Source organism: Glarea lozoyensis (assembly GCF_000409485.1).
Source record: "Glarea lozoyensis ATCC 20868 chromosome Unknown GLAREA14, whole genome shotgun sequence".
Classification (NCBI taxonomy): Eukaryota; Fungi; Ascomycota; class Leotiomycetes; order Helotiales; family Helotiaceae; genus Glarea; species Glarea lozoyensis.
The window spans coordinates 217,347-234,664 of NW_007360988.1; the positions used below are offsets into that span (position 1 = coordinate 217,347).

Sequence of the window (17,318 nt, forward strand, 5' to 3'; positions counted from 1 at the left end):
ATAAAGGACGGTACCGATGGCAAAATTCGATGATCAAGACTGTTTACTCGAGCTTATCTGCCTTCCTCTCTGTCGGTGGTTAAACCGTTTTCAAATCGCGACGTGCATGTGAAAATGCAAGGCGAGGAAAATTGGTGTTTGAAACAAAGAAAATTTCACCTTAATTCATGTTGAAAAAATGGCAACCTGAAAGAAGTCCGTCACGTCCTTTAGTTATACAGCATCTTTTGTGGCGTTCCTGCTGTCTGCGAACAAGGTCACTTCAATAAAACAACAAAACAACACTTCGAATAAAGTATAAAATGGCTTGCCATTTCGAACCCTCAAATACCCTTTATGGCAAGCTTCTGACTACCCAGCCCACCTGCCACCACTTTCAGCGCCACTCCACAGATTTCATTCAACATGCAATCCAGCGAACTTGAGCTCTGCCTCATCTGCCGCAAAATCAACACCGATCCTGATCGACGCCCAACAGTCGGACTACCTTTCATCATCTGCTCAGAATGCTACACAGAGCATTCTTCCAAGCTTGGTCATGACAACTTTGACTATTTCAAAGACGTCGCTGCCATTACTCCACTGGTCATCCATGACGAACCACCTGCTGCATCACCGAAAACGCTAGCGAAAGAGGACGAGAGTCGTCAAGCTCGAGCAACTTTGGAATGCAGTGATGAGTGTTCTAGTGGAATTGACCAGGGTGGAAATGATGAGCTGACGCTTCCGATCATCGACGAAGAGCCATTTTTCGTTGAATTTACAGATTTGCTGACGAAACACGATGACAGTTGTCAAGCTGGAGCACTTTTGGAATGCGATATTGATGGTTCTAGAGACGACCAAGAGAAGTCTGATAAAATACCCAGGATTGAAATAACACTGGTCGATGATGACATTGACGAGACGACATTCGAAGACTTCTGGATTCCAATGGTAGATGAGTTAGATGAGCTACAGGAAATCTCCACAGTCCGCCCTCCAACAAGGAGATCGGAAAGAGAAGATTCTCCTCCATCAGTAGTAAGCGAGACAGACTCAGAATCCGGTGCTGACGGCGCAGTTGATGTCATCGCTCTTCAAAACCCAGCTGAGGATCTTGATACCGTAACTCAGATCCTAGTAACTCATCAACCAGAAGTCTCTGTTGACTACGAATGTAGAATTGCAGCCCGGTATCAATCGATGCTCAAGGAGCATAGGCCGCAGCTGAAGAAGAAAAGAGGTCGAGCCTCACTAAAGATAGGTATTCCTACCCCTCAGAGCGAAGAGATTGTTGCTAGCGAAGAGCCGGTACCAAGCGAGACTTCTCTTGAAGCTCTCCCGCAAGGCAAGAAACCATCTTCCGTTTCTCGGTCTCTACCAGCTAAACCTATTAGACCACCTCTAAAGAAGAGATCAGCTACCTCTACCTCAACTCAACCAAACAGGCCAACCACTTCCACACCCACCGAGCTGAAAACTCTCACTCTCCCACCCTCCAAGAGCCCAGCCGTCTCTCCATCCACCGAGCTCAAAACCCCAACATCAACTCCTGCTCCACCGAAGAGTCCGATAACATCAGTAAGACCAACCCGCGCCTTCACCCTCCGCCAACAAGCAGCATATCTTCTTCAACACGCAGATGAGCCGCGTGGACCGAAACCAGTTGGCCCAAAACCACTTAAATCAAGTAGGTTGCCCAGGGCAAAGGGTAGGAAGAAGAAGATCCAGTTTGTGAAGACAAATTTGGGGCGGATTGATGAGGAGGTGAAGGAGGAGGTGCAGATGGAGGTTGTAGAGGAGGAGGAAGAGAGGGGAAGGAGGAGGACGAGGGATTAGGGGGAAGGTGAGTCTGATGATTGGTAGGTTTGTGTTTTATGGGTATGAGAAATGGAAGGTGTAGGAGCAAGGTCTTCTGCGCTGAGATGATGAGATGGATCATGAAGTCATGAATCTGGCTAGTGGCCATGTAACAATACAATATTTTTATTTACAACTTAATTACTTTATTTAACATACTATATAGTGATCATTCGCTATTATTAAGGATTTATTATATTTTCCATCGCTCCTGAGACTTTTCTTTTACAATCTCGCTTAAGGTTCTGCCTCCTGACTGACATGAAAATCGAGATATATATCCTAGGCAATGTTTGTGATATGTATTACACAACTCTTACGGACCCTTCTATTTATGAATATTACATCTTAACTTCTCTTTTAATTTGCATGAATTCCGCTATTCCCAAATTTCCCTACTAATTGTCATGAGTGGTATCATTGGTGAAATTCCCTGACGGGACTCTCAGCGATCAAGATAACCCAAAAGTAACTTCAGGGAACGCTGTACTCGGTCTCTTCAAAATCCCTGCATCTTTCCCCTTCAGAACAAAATCAAAGAACGCTGTAACATAAGCAGTAACAACCTCAAGTCCTCTCCCACCATCAATCGATCCCACAATCTCCACCGCCTCACTCGGTAGCATCCCTCCAAACCCAAGAACCTTCAAAACATCCAACAAATCGGAGAAAGTATAATGCACACTTTCAGCCAGCATGAGTTCTCGTTTCCAACCCGTCAGTTTCGGCCATATCGCCTCCCACGTGGGGTCGGTAGTAATATTCTTCCCGGCATGTGCGAACAGCATGAACGGTCGTTTAAGTCCTTTCTTCACCACGTCCCCAAACATCGAACCATCCAAGTTTACCCCTCCCGCAAATCTCTTGTCAAACAACATCGCTTCCGCAGCCGCAGCTCCGCCTAACGAATGTCCGAACACACCAGCCTTAGACACGTTAATCCCACACGTCGTCCCCGGAAATAGTTTCTTAGCCACACTCGCCTGCGAGAGTTGGTCCAGCACGAACGACATGTCTTTCGCGCGGATTTCGACTAACAGAGGAGTTTGATCGTCTATGAAATCGAGACCGAGAATAGTAGAGTTATCAGGGAACGTCACGATATCTACATCATACGGATGATCGAGCATGATAACCCGATACCCGGCGCTGGCGACTTGTTGGGCCATCGCGCTGTAGAAGAGTCGTGTGGTTCCGGCCGCTGGGGAGAAAAGCACCACGGGAAATTCGGTAGCGCGGCGGGTTTGAGGATTAGGCTTGCAGGTGCGGAGGGTGAGGGTTTCGAAGAGGTTGTCTGGGAGACCGAAGGCGGTTAGGCGGGGGTCTTCGAATGAGGCGGTTGCGGGGTTCATGTAGGTTGAGTGGATGGGGGAGCAGGTGGAGGGGGTTATGGGGTTGAAGATGGAGAGCATGAGGGTGCGAGATGTGTTGGTCGGTGCGAAGGGGTCGAGACGGTGGTGGTCGATGAGGGAGGTGGTGAGGAGGGAGGTGTTATAGGGACCGGTGGGGGGAGGGAATGAGATTGCGGTTATGGGTTGGAGGGTTATGGATAGGCTGAAAGCTAGGAGGATGATGGAGGTACTGGGCATTTTGTCGAAGGAGGAGAGGGAATGAGAGTGTGGTGGTGGGAATGAGATGAATGATGAGTGATGAGTGATGAGAGGTCAATATAAGGAATCGATGGGGGGCTTTATACCTCCATTACCTGAGTATTAGTGACTGACAGCTGAGAACGTCTCCACAGCAGATCCATCGTATCTAACAAAATAGCCATGAAGTGGTCTTTCAATACTTGAAAATCTCTGCCTGTGACGCTCAACAGCTTGACAGCGCTCAATTGGTGCCTTTTACAGACTAGTGCGGTACTTATCTCATAGCAAAGACAAGTCAGCCTCAAATTGCTCCCGACGACAAGTATGTAAAGTTGTGTCATGAAATCTTAAGTCGTTGTGGTTGGGTCAAGATCACGTGGGTGCGTTCAATTGTTTCCTAATCTAGAAAAGCTCGGTCTTTGCTTTAGTCTTAGCGAGTCCCCCTTTTCAAAATTCCATCTGCGTTATCCTCCTCGTGGTGGAAAGAGTCGTCGTATTTTGCAAAAACGTATTATGCGAAAAAAAAAATCTCGATGTGAATCTAGCACCGACATTCTTGAGAAAGTCGGAAAGGATTACTAAGAAAAAAATAGAGAGGTCTATTTTGTTGTTACTTTGTTAATCTCAGATTTATCAAGGTTGTGCTTGTTAAGCTATTCTAGCTATAGATAGATCGTAAAACCTGACGAGTTCTCTCCGCAGCGTGCCAGATCTGGAAACTATAGAACGCAATACGGTCGTCGTCATCGTCTCAAGTTATTGCTTGCAAAAGCTACCGTCTGATGTCAAACCACCACTCACAGAGATGGTATTGGGACCCCTTGACCGACGAACGATCCGGACACGATGTCAAGCATGTAGCCGGCGTCGTATTAAGGTATGTCTCTCTACCTACCGCCCCGCTCAATATTAAAATTTCTAGTGTGGAGGCGAGCCACCGTGTCTGTACTGTACCAAGAAAGGCATTACATGTATTCCACCTCCAGCAAAACCACAAGCCGGGGTAATCTTCTCGACTCCCCTTTCGAGTAATCTTCACAGCTCTCATACTAAGCGAACCGACTCAAAAATCCCAAATCAGATAACACAAGACGTATCCCAGAACTTCATCTCACATTTCTTCACCGAGTACCTAATCCGCAATGATTTCGCTAGCGGCTCACTAGACCTTGACGCCATCATCAGCAATTTCCAAATCTCACCAAGTCTATACTACGTCTTACTAGCCGTAGGCGCTCTCGACATGAGCAAAAACCCGCTCAGCTCACCAGCAGCCCGGAAATCAGCGACGACAGCAGCTTTGACCTCCTATCAGAAATCCATCAGCAGCTTCCGAACCGATCTCCAGCTCACCAAGCTAACACAAAACGACGCAGCGCTCTGGACGACCTTTTTCCTGGGCATCTTCGAGCTCATGTGCGATATCTCTGGCGAAGGATGGGTAAAGCATATCCTCCATGGTACATCTCAAATTCTTAAAGCCCGAGGACCCGGAGCTCATCTAGAGGGACGCGGTCGGTCGTTCTTTCTTACTTTTCGGCCGTTTGAGATTTGTCGGTCGCTTATTTATTCGGAGGCGAGCTTTTTGGGGGAGGATGGTTGGAGAGATATCATGAGTAGGATGTGGGAGGGGGAGATGGCTGGGGAGGGGCATCCGAAGGAGAGGCTTTTTGACTTGATGGTTGGGTGTTCTGGGTTGGCGATACGGTGATTTTTGATGCAGTTCGCTTGAATCAGTGAGATGCTAACGGAAACAGGGTCTGGAATGTGATCGATCCCACTGCTAGTCTCCCTAAGAAGATAGAGCTTGTCGAACTTGCAGCTGAAGGGCTCCTTATTCGTACCTCACTAGAGGCATGGCATCTAAATTTCCAAGCCGACATCGAAAAAGATCCAATTTCGAAGCAAGATCCCTGGATAATACTAGCATCAACATACTACCACTCCATCTCAATCTACCTCTCAGGAATCTTCGAATACAGAACTCAATTCAACCACAGTGCCTCTCCCACACTCTGCCCCTCCCAGATTCAGAACCATGTAAACGCTATTCTCTCAAACGCGGAGCTTGCGCTGAGGACAACGCGGCTTGTGGGGATTTTGTTCTTTTTCCCATTGAGGGTGGCTGGTGCGAGAGCGAAGACCATTGGGCAGAGATCCAAGATACTAAGGATGTTGGGGGATATTTCGAAGAGGAGTTTTGTGGTTGCGGATGCTTTTGTTGCGGATTTAGACGGGGTGTGGGAGGAGAGAGGGTGAGAAAAGATTACAAGGGAGGAAGCAATGTGCTTTACGCCTATTTGATGTGATGAATTACAAAGTTATGATCATGGCTAATGGCATGTAATAATATAGTGTTTTTGTTTTTACTACAGATCTTGGTTTATAAATCTTGTAGTGTTAAATGCCATTAGTAAGCTTTCCATACAATTTATATCTCTACTACAAGTTTTCCTTCATCACCACCTTAAATGGCATTTAACTTAATCACCCTCCCACCCTTAGCATTTATAGTACAGAACTTCTTACCTCTTTCCCAACCACTTCATTACTATTCCCATACACCCAACCCTTTCCATGATCAATCCTCATCTCCAATACAACAGTTTTCGCCCGACATTATTAATCCCGCCAAATACATATTACTTGATATCTTTTAACAACTAGAGATATGAAAAATTACAGCTTTCTAACCTGCTATTTTGTGAACTTAGAAGAGCAGAGGGTACAACAAAGTAATACAATAAATATTCCGTGATTATTCTTTAGCACTCGTGAGAGATCTCGAATCTTTGTCCTCAAACCTCCCCATCATAACCTGAGAGAAACTCTTATGAATAAGTGAGTATATATGAACGTTCGAAGGCAGCAATATCTTAAAATAAAAATCGATGATATCTCATCAAGATAATCTCACAATCCCAGCAAACGCATAAAAAAGACAACAAGAATGAGTTGAGGTACCTATACAATTTCACACCCAAAAAACTATAGCGGGGAATTTAACTAAAAAAGACGCTCTAACACCAATCCGAAAAGACAAATCCATACGCCGCTATCTCGTTACACTCCCATCTCCTCTTCTTTTCTCCTCTCAACGACAAACGGTCGCTCACTTCCACACTACCGTTTCAAAAACCCCCATCGTCCTTTATCTTCCCCCTCCCCTTCCCTCCTTCTACTCTTCTTCAACCTCTCCCGTTCCCTCTCCCCCTCCCTCCTCTCCAAATCCCGCACTCCCTCCATCTTCTCCAATACCAACTCAAGCAATTCTTTCCGGCGAATGACATCCAAATGCGCGCGCACCCTCGGATCCTCGCGCGCAAAGCGTTCTACTTCCTCTTTGCTCAGTCCCCTTCCTAACCTCGCATCCAGCTCGCGTGGGAACTGATAGACGAATTCAGACAAGAGTTCGACGTTCAGGAACAAGACCGCGGTGGAAACGAGTTTGGTGGAGACGACGTCGAGGAAGATCTCGGGACAGTGGTATTTATTTGTTTTTGAGGCACATTGGGGGGATTTGAGGGCGGAGAGACGGAGTTTGAGGAGGGAAGCGCGGGTGGTTAGGAAGAGTGCTTCTTTGCCTGCATTGCTATTAGTATATATATATGAATAGAGATGAGGGTTGACTTACCTCTGTTAAGGAGATCAGAGCTGAAACCTCCAGCGCCGGTGGCGCCGTCATCGCCGACTACGACTTCTCCTCTTCGGGCTTTTTCTACGAAGCTCATCACATCTTTAAGTTTTCTCTTTCCGCCGACAAGTTTTTCCACATCTTTGACTGCGTCTTCAACGGCTCTTAGCTCATTCTTGAGCACACCGGCGGAGTGTTCTCTTCCTCGTGCCCACTCTCCGTCTTCAACATCGATCTCGAATTTGTAAGGCTTGATACAGTTCTCAACTTGATCACTGGTACTATAGAAGCGCTCGTTGAGAATCCCAGAGGCGGCCTCGGTGATGGCTTGTCGAGCGAATGGATGTGAGGCAAATGTGCTTTGACTAATCAGGCGGTCAATATTTGCTTGAATTGCATTTGCGACGACGGTCGTGGCTAAACGACCAATACCCAGCTTTGTCAGGGCAGAGGTTGAAGCATCAAGTTTTCTGTTCCAGTATAGTGATTCTGGATCGGCTTTCGGCAGATCAGCAAGCGCGTCTGGCTCCATTGGTGCTTGCGCCAGGTTCAAAATTGGTTTATTCCAGTATTTCGCTGCTAGTAGATCCAAAACACGTTGGTCTAGTTCCTCTTTCAGCATTTCACGGACTTGAGGACGACCGAATGTTTCCGTGAACTCCTTGAATGAATGCTTGAATCCATCAAGACTTTCCGCAAGATATGATTCTGCTGAAAGTGGTCGGTCGTTGTATTGGACCTTGAATTCGTAGGTGGCCTCTTCGAGCTCTTGATGAATTGCGTCTCTAGTGCTGGCCAGACTAGCGGCCATGGTCTGCTCCAAAACCTGCATCAGCTTCTTACGAAGAGTAGTGGTTCCGACTGCCAATCCGCGTTCGGGACCAAATTCAAGAGGGTGTGCTGAAAAGAAAGCATTCTCATTTTTGGTAATGGCAGAAGCGATGTTGTCGCTGCCCTTTCTGAAAAGACTTGAGCTGGATTGTGGTACTCGAGAGACTACACCAACATATCCAAGGCGAAGAGGGTATTTTCGATCCGACAAGATTGCTGCACCTCTAGTGGCATCAACTAGATCCATCTTTGTTACAACGCCAATAGTTCTCTCACCTCGAGGGTCAACCCTTCTACTGGCTCTAAGTGCAGTAGAGTTGGCCAGATCAACGTCTGCCGCTGAGATAGCTAGAATAACGTTTGGGGGTTGAATGTATTTGTCACACAAATCAGCAATCTTCTGTTTCAGCTCCGCAGGTTGGTCGTGTCCAACTACTTGGATGTACCCAGGCAAATCTATTAAAGATAAATCCGGGACGTTTGGCGATGATATCGTAAGTTGGATTGGGTCGTCAGAGACACATTCTGAATCAGGTACTGCCAGATTGAGTTCCGTCAAAGTTCTCTGAATATGCGAAAAATCGGTAATCTTTCCAAGTCCTAGAGCTGGGAATTCTCCGTATTCGGCGTGAGCATCCGGTGTATTGACGAGAGTCAACTCGATTGGCCTCCTGGTAACCATGTTCGATCCTTTCGGTAGAAACTCATGCCCAACGATTGCCTCCAGAACAGAACTCTTTCCTGAAGACTGTGACCCAATAACAACAATTGATGGTAGGTTGAGCGCATTCGTCTGGCCCACTGTCTGTAGTATACTTCGGATCTCAATCATTTTCTTCGTCAACACCATCATTTGGTCGTCCCGCGCTACCTCCTCCCCAGATCTTGGGTCTTCCTCTTCCGATTGATCATAACCATAGGCAGCAGCCGTTCCTCCAGCAGCAGCAGCAGCTCCCATCCTCGCTTGTTTTGGGGGCTCCCCACCTGGACCTCCCTGGCTTCCTCCTTGATTCCCATTGCCAATGTCCTCGTGAATTCGTAATATCTTCTGCATCCAATCTGGCAATTCCACCTGCTCTTTTGTGTTCTCCCACCCCTTCCATGTCTGATCTGCGATATCTTTTGCCCCTCCAAATAACCCCCCAGCGACTCCAGTTACTGTATCCTTTGTCCTGCCAAACACATCCAATGCATAATTTCCGGCCTCTGTAAAATGGTCAACATCTGAGTATAAAGGCAGGCAATAATGAACATACGTGTGGCCTGGTACTGCACATATGCAAGTCCAGTAATAGTAGCTCCTGCAAACAAAGCTGGTATTCGTGCAAGTTTCAGAAAGAGCTTCGGTAGTATTCTAGCAAAGGACGCATTTCGAACGACTACCGCATTAGAGAACTGAGTATATCCTGCTGGCCATATCTTGCGTCGTGCTACTCGTACAGCTGTATTCGATCGTAAAAGTCCGCCGGCTGAGGTGTGATGGATATGACGCGCCGCTGAGATGTTTACTTTCTGGGCCAACGGCTTGAGCCTAGCTGACAAGAGCCTCGCACTCATGATAGCCAGCCGAGGAAGTCAAGAGTTTGGTTGGATCTTTGATATTCATGAATCAAACACAGAGGAGGAAGGAAACTGCTGGCGGTGCATTCGAGTATCTCAACACCAAGGAACAATTCAATCATGCACGATCTGTGGCTAGTGTGAATTGCATGTTGTGGCGCACTGAGGTCTGTCAGCCCCGCTTTAAAGCGGGTCGCTGGGGACTGGCCCTGAAAATCATCCACTTCCGCAGCCTTGAGGACGACAACATAACCACAAGAAAGCTTTTATATACTAAATTTACAATCTCATTTCTTTCATATTAATAACCGTAAACCTCCAGAGATCTTTTAATCTACTTTCGAATAGTCAACTACAGTTTCACGTGTAATATAAAGGAGATTAAGCAGCTCTTACCTTCCGTCGATGGCGCAATAGTTCATTACATTGTCTTCAGCCTCGCTCCCCTGGAGCCGATATCTGAGTCAACAAAAGCACCTCTTTGTTCCAGCGACAGCAAACACCAAAAATAGAAGTATCCCCGGAGGCGACAAAATACTTTTCTCCTCGGGACAGGTTGGTTCACCATCAATCACATCGCGACCATGTGTCGATTCCTGGTGAGTTTGAATGAGCTGAATTGGGGATGCGTCTGACGTTGCAAACAGGTGTACAAAGGGTCTGATGAGATTCTACTCTCGAAACTGATTCTTGATCCTACTCACTCTATTCTCACGCAATCTTTCGATTCCAGGCTTCGTCTGGACATGAGAAGGCCGCATAATGGCAAGTTTCTCCACGAGCATAACACACTACCTAAGTACTAATAACTTTGGCTTTTACAGGTGACGGATTTGGCATTGGATATTATACCGATCCTAAACTTGGACCTGAGCCTTGCATCTTTACGTCTACTACACCCGCGTGGAATTGTATCAACCTTCAACGAATTGCCTCCAAGACAGCTTCACCGTTGATATTTGCCCACGTCAGAGCTACTACCGAAGGCTCGCTGAGCGACGATAACTGTCACCCATTCAATCATGGAAGCTTAATGTGGATGCACAATGGAGGATTAGGTGGTTGGAAATATATCAAACGACGTCTCGGGGAGAGACTGGCAGATAAATGGTACCTGGGTGTCCATGGTGGTACTGACAGCGAATGGGCGTTTGCACTGTACCTTGATACTCTGGAGAGAATGGGCCAGAATCCCAGTGCTCCTCCACCAGCTGGATTCGGGCCAACAATTCTACGAAAAGCAATGTTGGAAACAATCAAACAGATCAACGACTTTATTGCGGATATACCAGAGGATATTGTGGAGAGCGAGAATGTCGACACCCGAAGTCTGCTTAATTTTGCTATTAGTGATGGGCATAGCGTGGTGTGTACCCGATACGTCAGTAGCAGAACAGATGAAGCAGCAAGTCTGTACTACTCATCGGGTACGACTTGGGAAGACAAGAGTAGCAAAGGAGAATACCAAATGGATCGTCGAGACAAGGGAGCAGATATCGTACTGGTAGCTAGCGAACCCCTGACCTTCGAGCGAGGTATAGGATACATTTCCACACATTCCATGTACCACTCACTGATGTTTAATAGAATCCTGGGTAACAGTCCCCACAAACTCCACCCTAACAATCCACAAACAAACCGTCATGGTCCACCCCATCATCGACGAATACTACAACCACAACCCCTACCACCGCCGCTCCTCCAAATTCGTCCACGACAAAGGCCTCATCACAAACGAAAAGGGAAATCCAAATAACCCCGTCTCCCCCTCCGGTAACCCCGCCCCTCTCACCCTATCCCTCAACAAATCCACCATCATCCCCGCATCCAAGTCAAATCCGCATAACAGCGCGGCATCCACGCTCTTGGATCCAATCTCCCCGGCTTTGACGCCGGCGAGAGAAATCTCGCCGCTGAGACATGAGAGTGATATTAGACAGATTACGGCATTGCAGGCGCTAAGATCGCAGGAGCGCTTCGCGCCGAGTAATGTTGGTAGGAAGAGGGTTACGGAGGAGAGAGAGGAGGTGGTGGAGAGGGTGGAGGAGGAGCGGGCGACGGCTTATGGTGATCCGTTGAAGATTGCGCAGTATTTTCCGGAACTGACGTGATGTCATTTCCTGCAATAAGGTATATGAGAAAAGGTAGGTTTTCCTGCAATAAGGTATATGAGAAAAGGTAGGTTGGCGACAAGAAGGATGAAGCGTGATTGCCAAAAATTGGGTTCAGAATAGCAAGCGGGTGAGTTTGAGGCGTCGGATTTGAAATTGGGGTGTTTAAAATGGAATCGGAGGAGTTAATCAATGTGATAGAGATATAGTGTGTAAGATTAGTATAGTATAGGATGAATCTATAAGACCTCCAAAATTTTACACTTATAACCCTCACGCTATTTTACAACAGCCATCCACATAATCTGGTATCAGAACCCCCAAAATTTCAAACGCCCAAAGTATAGCCAGCCCATGTAGCTCTGCAAAATGCTCTCGCTGTAACCCTCATACCTACCCATAACGCCAATATATACCCATACTAAAACCGTCCCTTCTCCTGTGTACACTGCACCGTAACCTCCCACTTCACGCCTCCACCCCTACCATATCCACCCCCAAGTCTATTCCGCACTAACACCGTAATCCGATCCCTCAATTTCAACACCTGGCTATCATCACCGCGTACTACGACTTTGATATTCGCCATGCAAAGCCCGAAATGCACCTGCCAGAACCGCGCTTCCTGGATACTGCTGATCATCGGCTCCCTCGCAATCTCTCTTATCACGTCTTTCACGCCATCGTCGTTGTGGGACATGAGTAGCATGAGCCCCTGCGTCATGGCGAGACGGATGCCGAGGAAGAGCATGGATGCCGCGATGACGGTGCATAGGAGACGGTCAAGCCAGATGTACATTTTGATGCTGAGTAAGGGCAGGAGGAACATGATGGCGCTGCAGGAGAGGGTGAGGAAGTGTGAGGGGTTGGAGAGGATGGAGGGGAGGGAGGAAATGTATGCGAAGCGCATGGCGTAGCCTATGCGAGCGTGGTTTTTGAGACCAATGGCTGAGATTAGCGTTGCGAGGATGGAGAGGAGGGCCGCGGAGTCGATGCTCCCTGGGGAGATGCGCCGGTGTTCGTGTGGGTGGTGCGGTTCGTGGTGGCCCATGGATTCGAGGACGTGTTTGAGGTTGTGGGATATGAGGTCGAAGGACATGAAGAGGAGGAAGACGGACATGGCGAAGCCGGCTAGGACTTCTGCGCGCTGCAGGCCGAAGGGGTGACGGATGGACGACCGTTTCCAGACTTCGAAGTTGCAGAATACGTCGACGACTACGCAGATGGTGGCCGAGATGGCGTCGAAGAAGATGAGGTGGGAGAGTGCTGTGAGGGCCAGAGATCCGGCGGAGGAGTAGAGCACATATGCTGATACTAAGGCGTGGCAGCCACACCAAACTATTCGCGTGGTCTGCTCTTTCGACATGCTATGCCATGCTTCTTTGAACGTAGGGATGGGGAGGGAGGCGGGAAGTGCTAGAGGTGCTCGGGGAGGGGGTTCGAGGAAGATTTGGTGCTGGGCAGAGACACTGCTGTGCTTGTATCTGTGACCTCTGCGCTGGCCTATGTTCTTTTTGCGTCTGTTAGCATAGATTCTTCGAGGCGGACCGCCTTTTGCTGCGCGCTGTGATTGCCCTACTGATTTTGCGACTGCAGGAGTGTCGCTGATGATCTGCGTCTGGAAGTTGAACGGATTTCTTGCTCCAGCTGACGGAGGTCTCGTTGTGCCATTGTTGTCGTAGGTGTCAAAGGTATCAAAGGCTGGCGTCGCTGGACTCGCAGAACCAATGCTGCTGTTCATCGGCGAGGCCATTGAGCCAAACCGTTGTGAAAAGGTGTCTGCATTTGGGGACAAGGTATTGGGATCCCAGGAGATGGTAGATTGCACCGTCTGCCCTGCTGGCCCAATGCCCAATCCAGCTGGCTCCTCTGGTATGGGCGTTGGCGGGGTGGGCGTCCGAGGAGGAGCGGGAATTGGCAGGCTTGAAGCCATTGTCGCGGACTATCGATTCGTGGAGAGCATGAGAGGTATGGAGAAGGTTCGAAAATGAGTGTAAGGAGTTGAACACTCTGGCGCAAGACAAAGCGATGGTGTCGTCAAATGTCAGGATTTCTTGGGAACACCTTGACGGCGGTTGTACCCCTGGAGCCTTGGCGTGGATGATCGATTGTCTGCAGTCTTCCCGATCAAGCGATGCGCAGGTACAACTTTATTTTGGCTCTTCTCGAACTTCTTCCTTCACGCTTTCACAAACTTCAACGACATTTCTTCATCCTCCCTGTTCCGTAGAAGTTGCACGTTGCGAATTAAGTCCTTAATACGTCCTCATCAATTTCTCGGTAGTCGCATCATCCTGAATCACACATTCCTACACACTCCTCGGACACGTGGATCAGAGCACTATTAAAGATTGAACTACGGCCGCATTTTTATCTAGATGGACAGCTTCCGCCGTCCCAGTGATGCCAATACTGCCGGCGACAGTAATTCCTCTGGCTCTAGAGAAGAGCTGAAGTCTACTTCCGGAAATTCAACCCCTCCTCACAAACGTAGCTTGTCTGGGGGCTTGTTGTCAAAACTATCATTTCTGAGATCTACCAGTGACGAACATCACTCACCAGTGGACAATGGGCCTCTGAGCCCTGAATTCACGACTGGAGATGACAAAACTTCTGCCAAAAAGTCCAATCGAGCAATGGCAGTAGCTGTGCAGCAACAAAAAACCAGAAGACGAAAAGGCTCACTGAGGAAGGCGGCGCTCCTTGGCAGAGGTGCTCAACGAGAAAGAAAAGATATCAGAACTCTGGATCTCGAGACGGACCATAATTTATACGGCGGCGACATGTCAACAAGTCCTACTTCACCAGACGAGCCACCTCAGGTTGGTACCTTTGGGCTTGGTCTCGACACCACGCCACGCCCGTCAATGGACGGCTATGCCAGCAGGGTCACGCCTCTGCTATCTCCTATCAAAACACTTCCAATGGGCAACGACGACCACGCCCTGACAACCAGTCCAACCTTGACTTACACATCAACTACTGATGAGGACGACATCCTCTCTATTCCAACCCACAGTCTTCCAGCTGCCAGAGGTCTTCCTCCAAACTCATCGGGATCCGACTCGTATTTTCCACCGGGATCTGGCTCACTAACCCGAAGACGCTCTGGTCAGAAACCAAAGTCTCCATTGTCGATTCCTGGCCTTGCAGTGAGTCCCCTTCCGGTTCCTGACACCGACTGGGACTATTCCGAAACCGAATGGTGGGGCTGGATCATCTTGATCGTGACCTGGATTGTTTTTGTTACCGGTATGGGTTCTTGTCTTGGTGTCTGGAGTTGGGCTTGGGATGTTGGAGAGACGCCTTACGCTCCCCCAGAACTTGAGGACGACGTCACTCTTCCGATCGTTGGCTACTATCCTGCTCTGATGATTCTGACAACAGTCATGGCATGGGTGTGGGTAGTTGTCGCTTGGGTCGGCATGAAATACTTCAGGCACGCGAAGATCAGTGGAGATTGATAACTCGGAAGGATACCAAAGCAAAGCAATAACAATCGTAATCAGAAATTTTTTCAGGCCTTCCATTTCGGCATTCGCTACCACTGACTAAACACGATGAACCGTGTTATATGGTTTACACGTGTTCTGTCAGTGAGTCTCTGACTCGTCGTCATTAGTTCTTGACAAGACCTATTCATCTTCTAGCTTTCGTCTGAGGCCGCAGATTCAACTTTCTATGCTGTGGGCCACCTCTACTCCTCCCCGTGGGCATCCGTTTTGCAGAAGGCGCCGCGGAATACAGCTTAATACTCCTTGTCCCTGGCTCATACGGCTGTTGTATGTACCACACAACAGCACACTTCACCACCGACTCAATCCTCTGCTTCTTGAGTTCATCAAACAATAGTTCAAATACTTGCGGCCATTGTGCTTCATACTGATCTCTGGTAACCTCGGCATCGATAACAATATATGCATGAGGAATGCCGCGGAGGACGGCAGCGAAGATCTTGATCCAATCGGCCAGGGTTGTAGCACTTTGAAATTGTGCGGCATTCAGAGCCAGGGACTTCTCGGTCAACATTGTATGGTTTATTCGCAACACCTGAAGTATCAGATGCTTCAATACTTCTGTTAAAGACACGGTGGCATCTTGCTGGCCATCGACATTGAGTGCCCATATCATGGGCACTTGGGACTCTTCGATGAAATCAATTGCGTCAATTGCAAAGTCTCTTGCTGGTGTTTTAGTTGCATACGAGCCACAGATATTTATTACTGCAGACTCTTTGGCGTCAGCCCAATCTTGCAAAGCTGGAGAGCTCCAAATCGGCTGTCTCAACGTGGTCAACCTTTTCACTCGTCTTCGTATCTTGCGCGTTGCTTGTAGGCGTGTTCGTGCATCGTGGGGAGTGGGCATGGATGTCACCTCCATAAACGTCATGATTTGAGAGAATTGGATTTCACAAACTCTCCTGTTTGTATCAAGAGCACCCGCCATGTTCAGTTTCTGATATTCTATCACGTTTGGTCAGTTTGAAAACTCCTGTACTGGTTCGGTAATATTATTACCCTTTGTGATTCTCTTCACTTCCAAAACCGCTTCATACGTCAGCTTCTGTTCTAAGCGCATTTCTTGTTGTTGTAGGTTCATATCACGCTGCTCAGCCATGCTCGCGCTGATGGCGAGCTGGTCAACCCTCCTCGCGGCGATTGATATCTCTTCGACAATGTCACTAAACTGCAATACCCACGGTTTGGTGATGGACCCGATGAAGTGTCGGATTTTCCCGGCCTTATACCATTGAGCTGCACGCTCAAGCAATTCCAAAATCTGCGTATAGAGCACGGCGACTGCATGCTTCATTTGCTCTGTTGGATAGAGTAAATTCTTCAATTCTGCATTTGGCAAAACATCCGCGACGGTGCATAGGGCTTTTGACAGCTCGACTACCAGGTGCTCGTGGTTTATGATGCCCTGGGAAAATGTTCAATCAACGCACCAACGCAAGACAAAAATCACTTACTACCAAAGTGAACTTCATAGCTCCCCAAGCCAACGAGACATACTCCGGATGATGCTGTGCGATGACATCAAGAATCGATGCATAGTACAAGATGCCTCGGGATAATTTGCGGAGCCATCTTCGGGCGTCCATGTGTTTTGTTCGCATATCATACTTGCGTTTTCCAGCATTCACGGTTTTGAGGACGTCTTCCATGGAGTGCGCTTTGCTCTGCCATTTTTTATTCTTGCCATCGCTGAACTTCTCGTCGAAAAGCTTTGTGGCTTTTATGAAAGCTTCATTTGCGATGTCTTCCGCGCTTCATTGGGTGTGATTAGGAGGGTCCATACACGTCAGAGGCACACACACCTTTGTGTTGAGTTATTCCCCTCGTACCATTTACTAGCAAGGCTTGCTGGTTTCGATGAAGTAGCCCCTGCCATGATCTGGAGCTGCACCGGAGGAGCGAGCGGCACTGCATATGCGATAGGGACTATTGCTTCCAGTCAATAATTGCTCAGTACCCGTGAAGGTTCAAGCAAATTATGAAGTGTTTTCTTTGTGATTGCAAGTAGTAGCAGATGGTTGCTCGATTTTAATCCTGTCGGCTACTACATCTCGCGGTGTTGATACACACAGCCACAAACGAGAACGGCTTGCCTGTGGTCTCCAAACGCCGAAACAGGTGCACGGGTGAGCCTGAGAAAGAAAATCTGCCTTGCGCTTTGTGAGCGCGTGAACTCTAGCAACAATTGTTGAAACCTACTTGTTTTTAGCATTTCCTGTGAGTTGATTGT

The 17,318-nt window shown here is 48.1% G+C and overlaps 8 protein-coding genes across 8 annotated transcripts; 4 read left to right on the forward strand and 4 right to left on the reverse strand.

Annotated features, from left to right (window-relative positions):
• Window positions 1–405: 405 nt before the first annotated feature.
• GLAREA_06633 (uncharacterized protein) lies at window positions 406–1,821 on the forward strand (the record flags this gene model as incomplete). Its single annotated transcript, XM_008080581.1, has 1 exon — window positions 406–1,821. One exon carries the CDS (start codon window positions 406–408, stop codon window positions 1,819–1,821), a length of 1,416 nt encoding a protein of 471 aa, XP_008078772.1.
• Window positions 1,822–2,294: 473 nt separating this feature from the next.
• GLAREA_06634 (alpha/beta-Hydrolase) lies at window positions 2,295–3,431 on the reverse strand (the record flags this gene model as incomplete). Its single annotated transcript, XM_008080582.1, has 1 exon — window positions 2,295–3,431. The coding sequence occupies one exon, from the start codon at window positions 3,429–3,431 to the stop codon at window positions 2,295–2,297; it is 1,137 nt and encodes a 378-aa protein (XP_008078773.1).
• Window positions 3,432–4,216: 785 nt separating this feature from the next.
• On the forward strand, window positions 4,217–5,693 carry GLAREA_06635 (uncharacterized protein; the record flags this gene model as incomplete). Its single annotated transcript, XM_008080583.1, has 3 exons — window positions 4,217–4,311; window positions 4,476–4,955; window positions 5,192–5,693. The coding sequence occupies 3 exons, from the start codon at window positions 4,217–4,219 to the stop codon at window positions 5,691–5,693; spliced, it is 1,077 nt and encodes a 358-aa protein (XP_008078774.1).
• Window positions 5,694–6,557: 864 nt separating this feature from the next.
• On the reverse strand, window positions 6,558–9,456 carry GLAREA_06636 (P-loop containing nucleoside triphosphate hydrolase; the record flags this gene model as incomplete). Its single annotated transcript, XM_008080584.1, has 3 exons — window positions 6,558–7,018; window positions 7,069–9,105; window positions 9,156–9,456. 3 exons carry the CDS (start codon window positions 9,454–9,456, stop codon window positions 6,558–6,560), a joined length of 2,799 nt encoding a protein of 932 aa, XP_008078775.1.
• Window positions 9,457–10,221: 765 nt separating this feature from the next.
• Window positions 10,222–11,570, forward strand: GLAREA_06637 (N-terminal nucleophile aminohydrolases (Ntn hydrolases); the record flags this gene model as incomplete). The annotated part of the gene is made up of 3 exons (XM_008080585.1): window positions 10,222–10,228; window positions 10,284–10,994; window positions 11,047–11,570. 3 exons carry the CDS (start codon window positions 10,222–10,224, stop codon window positions 11,568–11,570), a joined length of 1,242 nt encoding a protein of 413 aa, XP_008078776.1.
• Window positions 11,571–11,991: 421 nt separating this feature from the next.
• Window positions 11,992–13,503, reverse strand: GLAREA_06638 (uncharacterized protein; the record flags this gene model as incomplete). The annotated part of the gene is made up of 1 exon (XM_008080586.1): window positions 11,992–13,503. One exon carries the CDS (start codon window positions 13,501–13,503, stop codon window positions 11,992–11,994), a length of 1,512 nt encoding a protein of 503 aa, XP_008078777.1.
• A 445-nt stretch (window positions 13,504–13,948) lies between these two features.
• GLAREA_06639 (uncharacterized protein) lies at window positions 13,949–15,034 on the forward strand (the record flags this gene model as incomplete). The annotated part of the gene is made up of 1 exon (XM_008080587.1): window positions 13,949–15,034. The coding sequence occupies one exon, from the start codon at window positions 13,949–13,951 to the stop codon at window positions 15,032–15,034; it is 1,086 nt and encodes a 361-aa protein (XP_008078778.1).
• Window positions 15,035–15,209: 175 nt separating this feature from the next.
• On the reverse strand, window positions 15,210–16,964 carry GLAREA_06640 (uncharacterized protein; the record flags this gene model as incomplete). The annotated part of the gene is made up of 4 exons (XM_008080588.1): window positions 15,210–16,033; window positions 16,088–16,493; window positions 16,543–16,840; window positions 16,891–16,964. The coding sequence occupies 4 exons, from the start codon at window positions 16,962–16,964 to the stop codon at window positions 15,210–15,212; spliced, it is 1,602 nt and encodes a 533-aa protein (XP_008078779.1).
• Window positions 16,965–17,318: the final 354 nt, after the last annotated feature.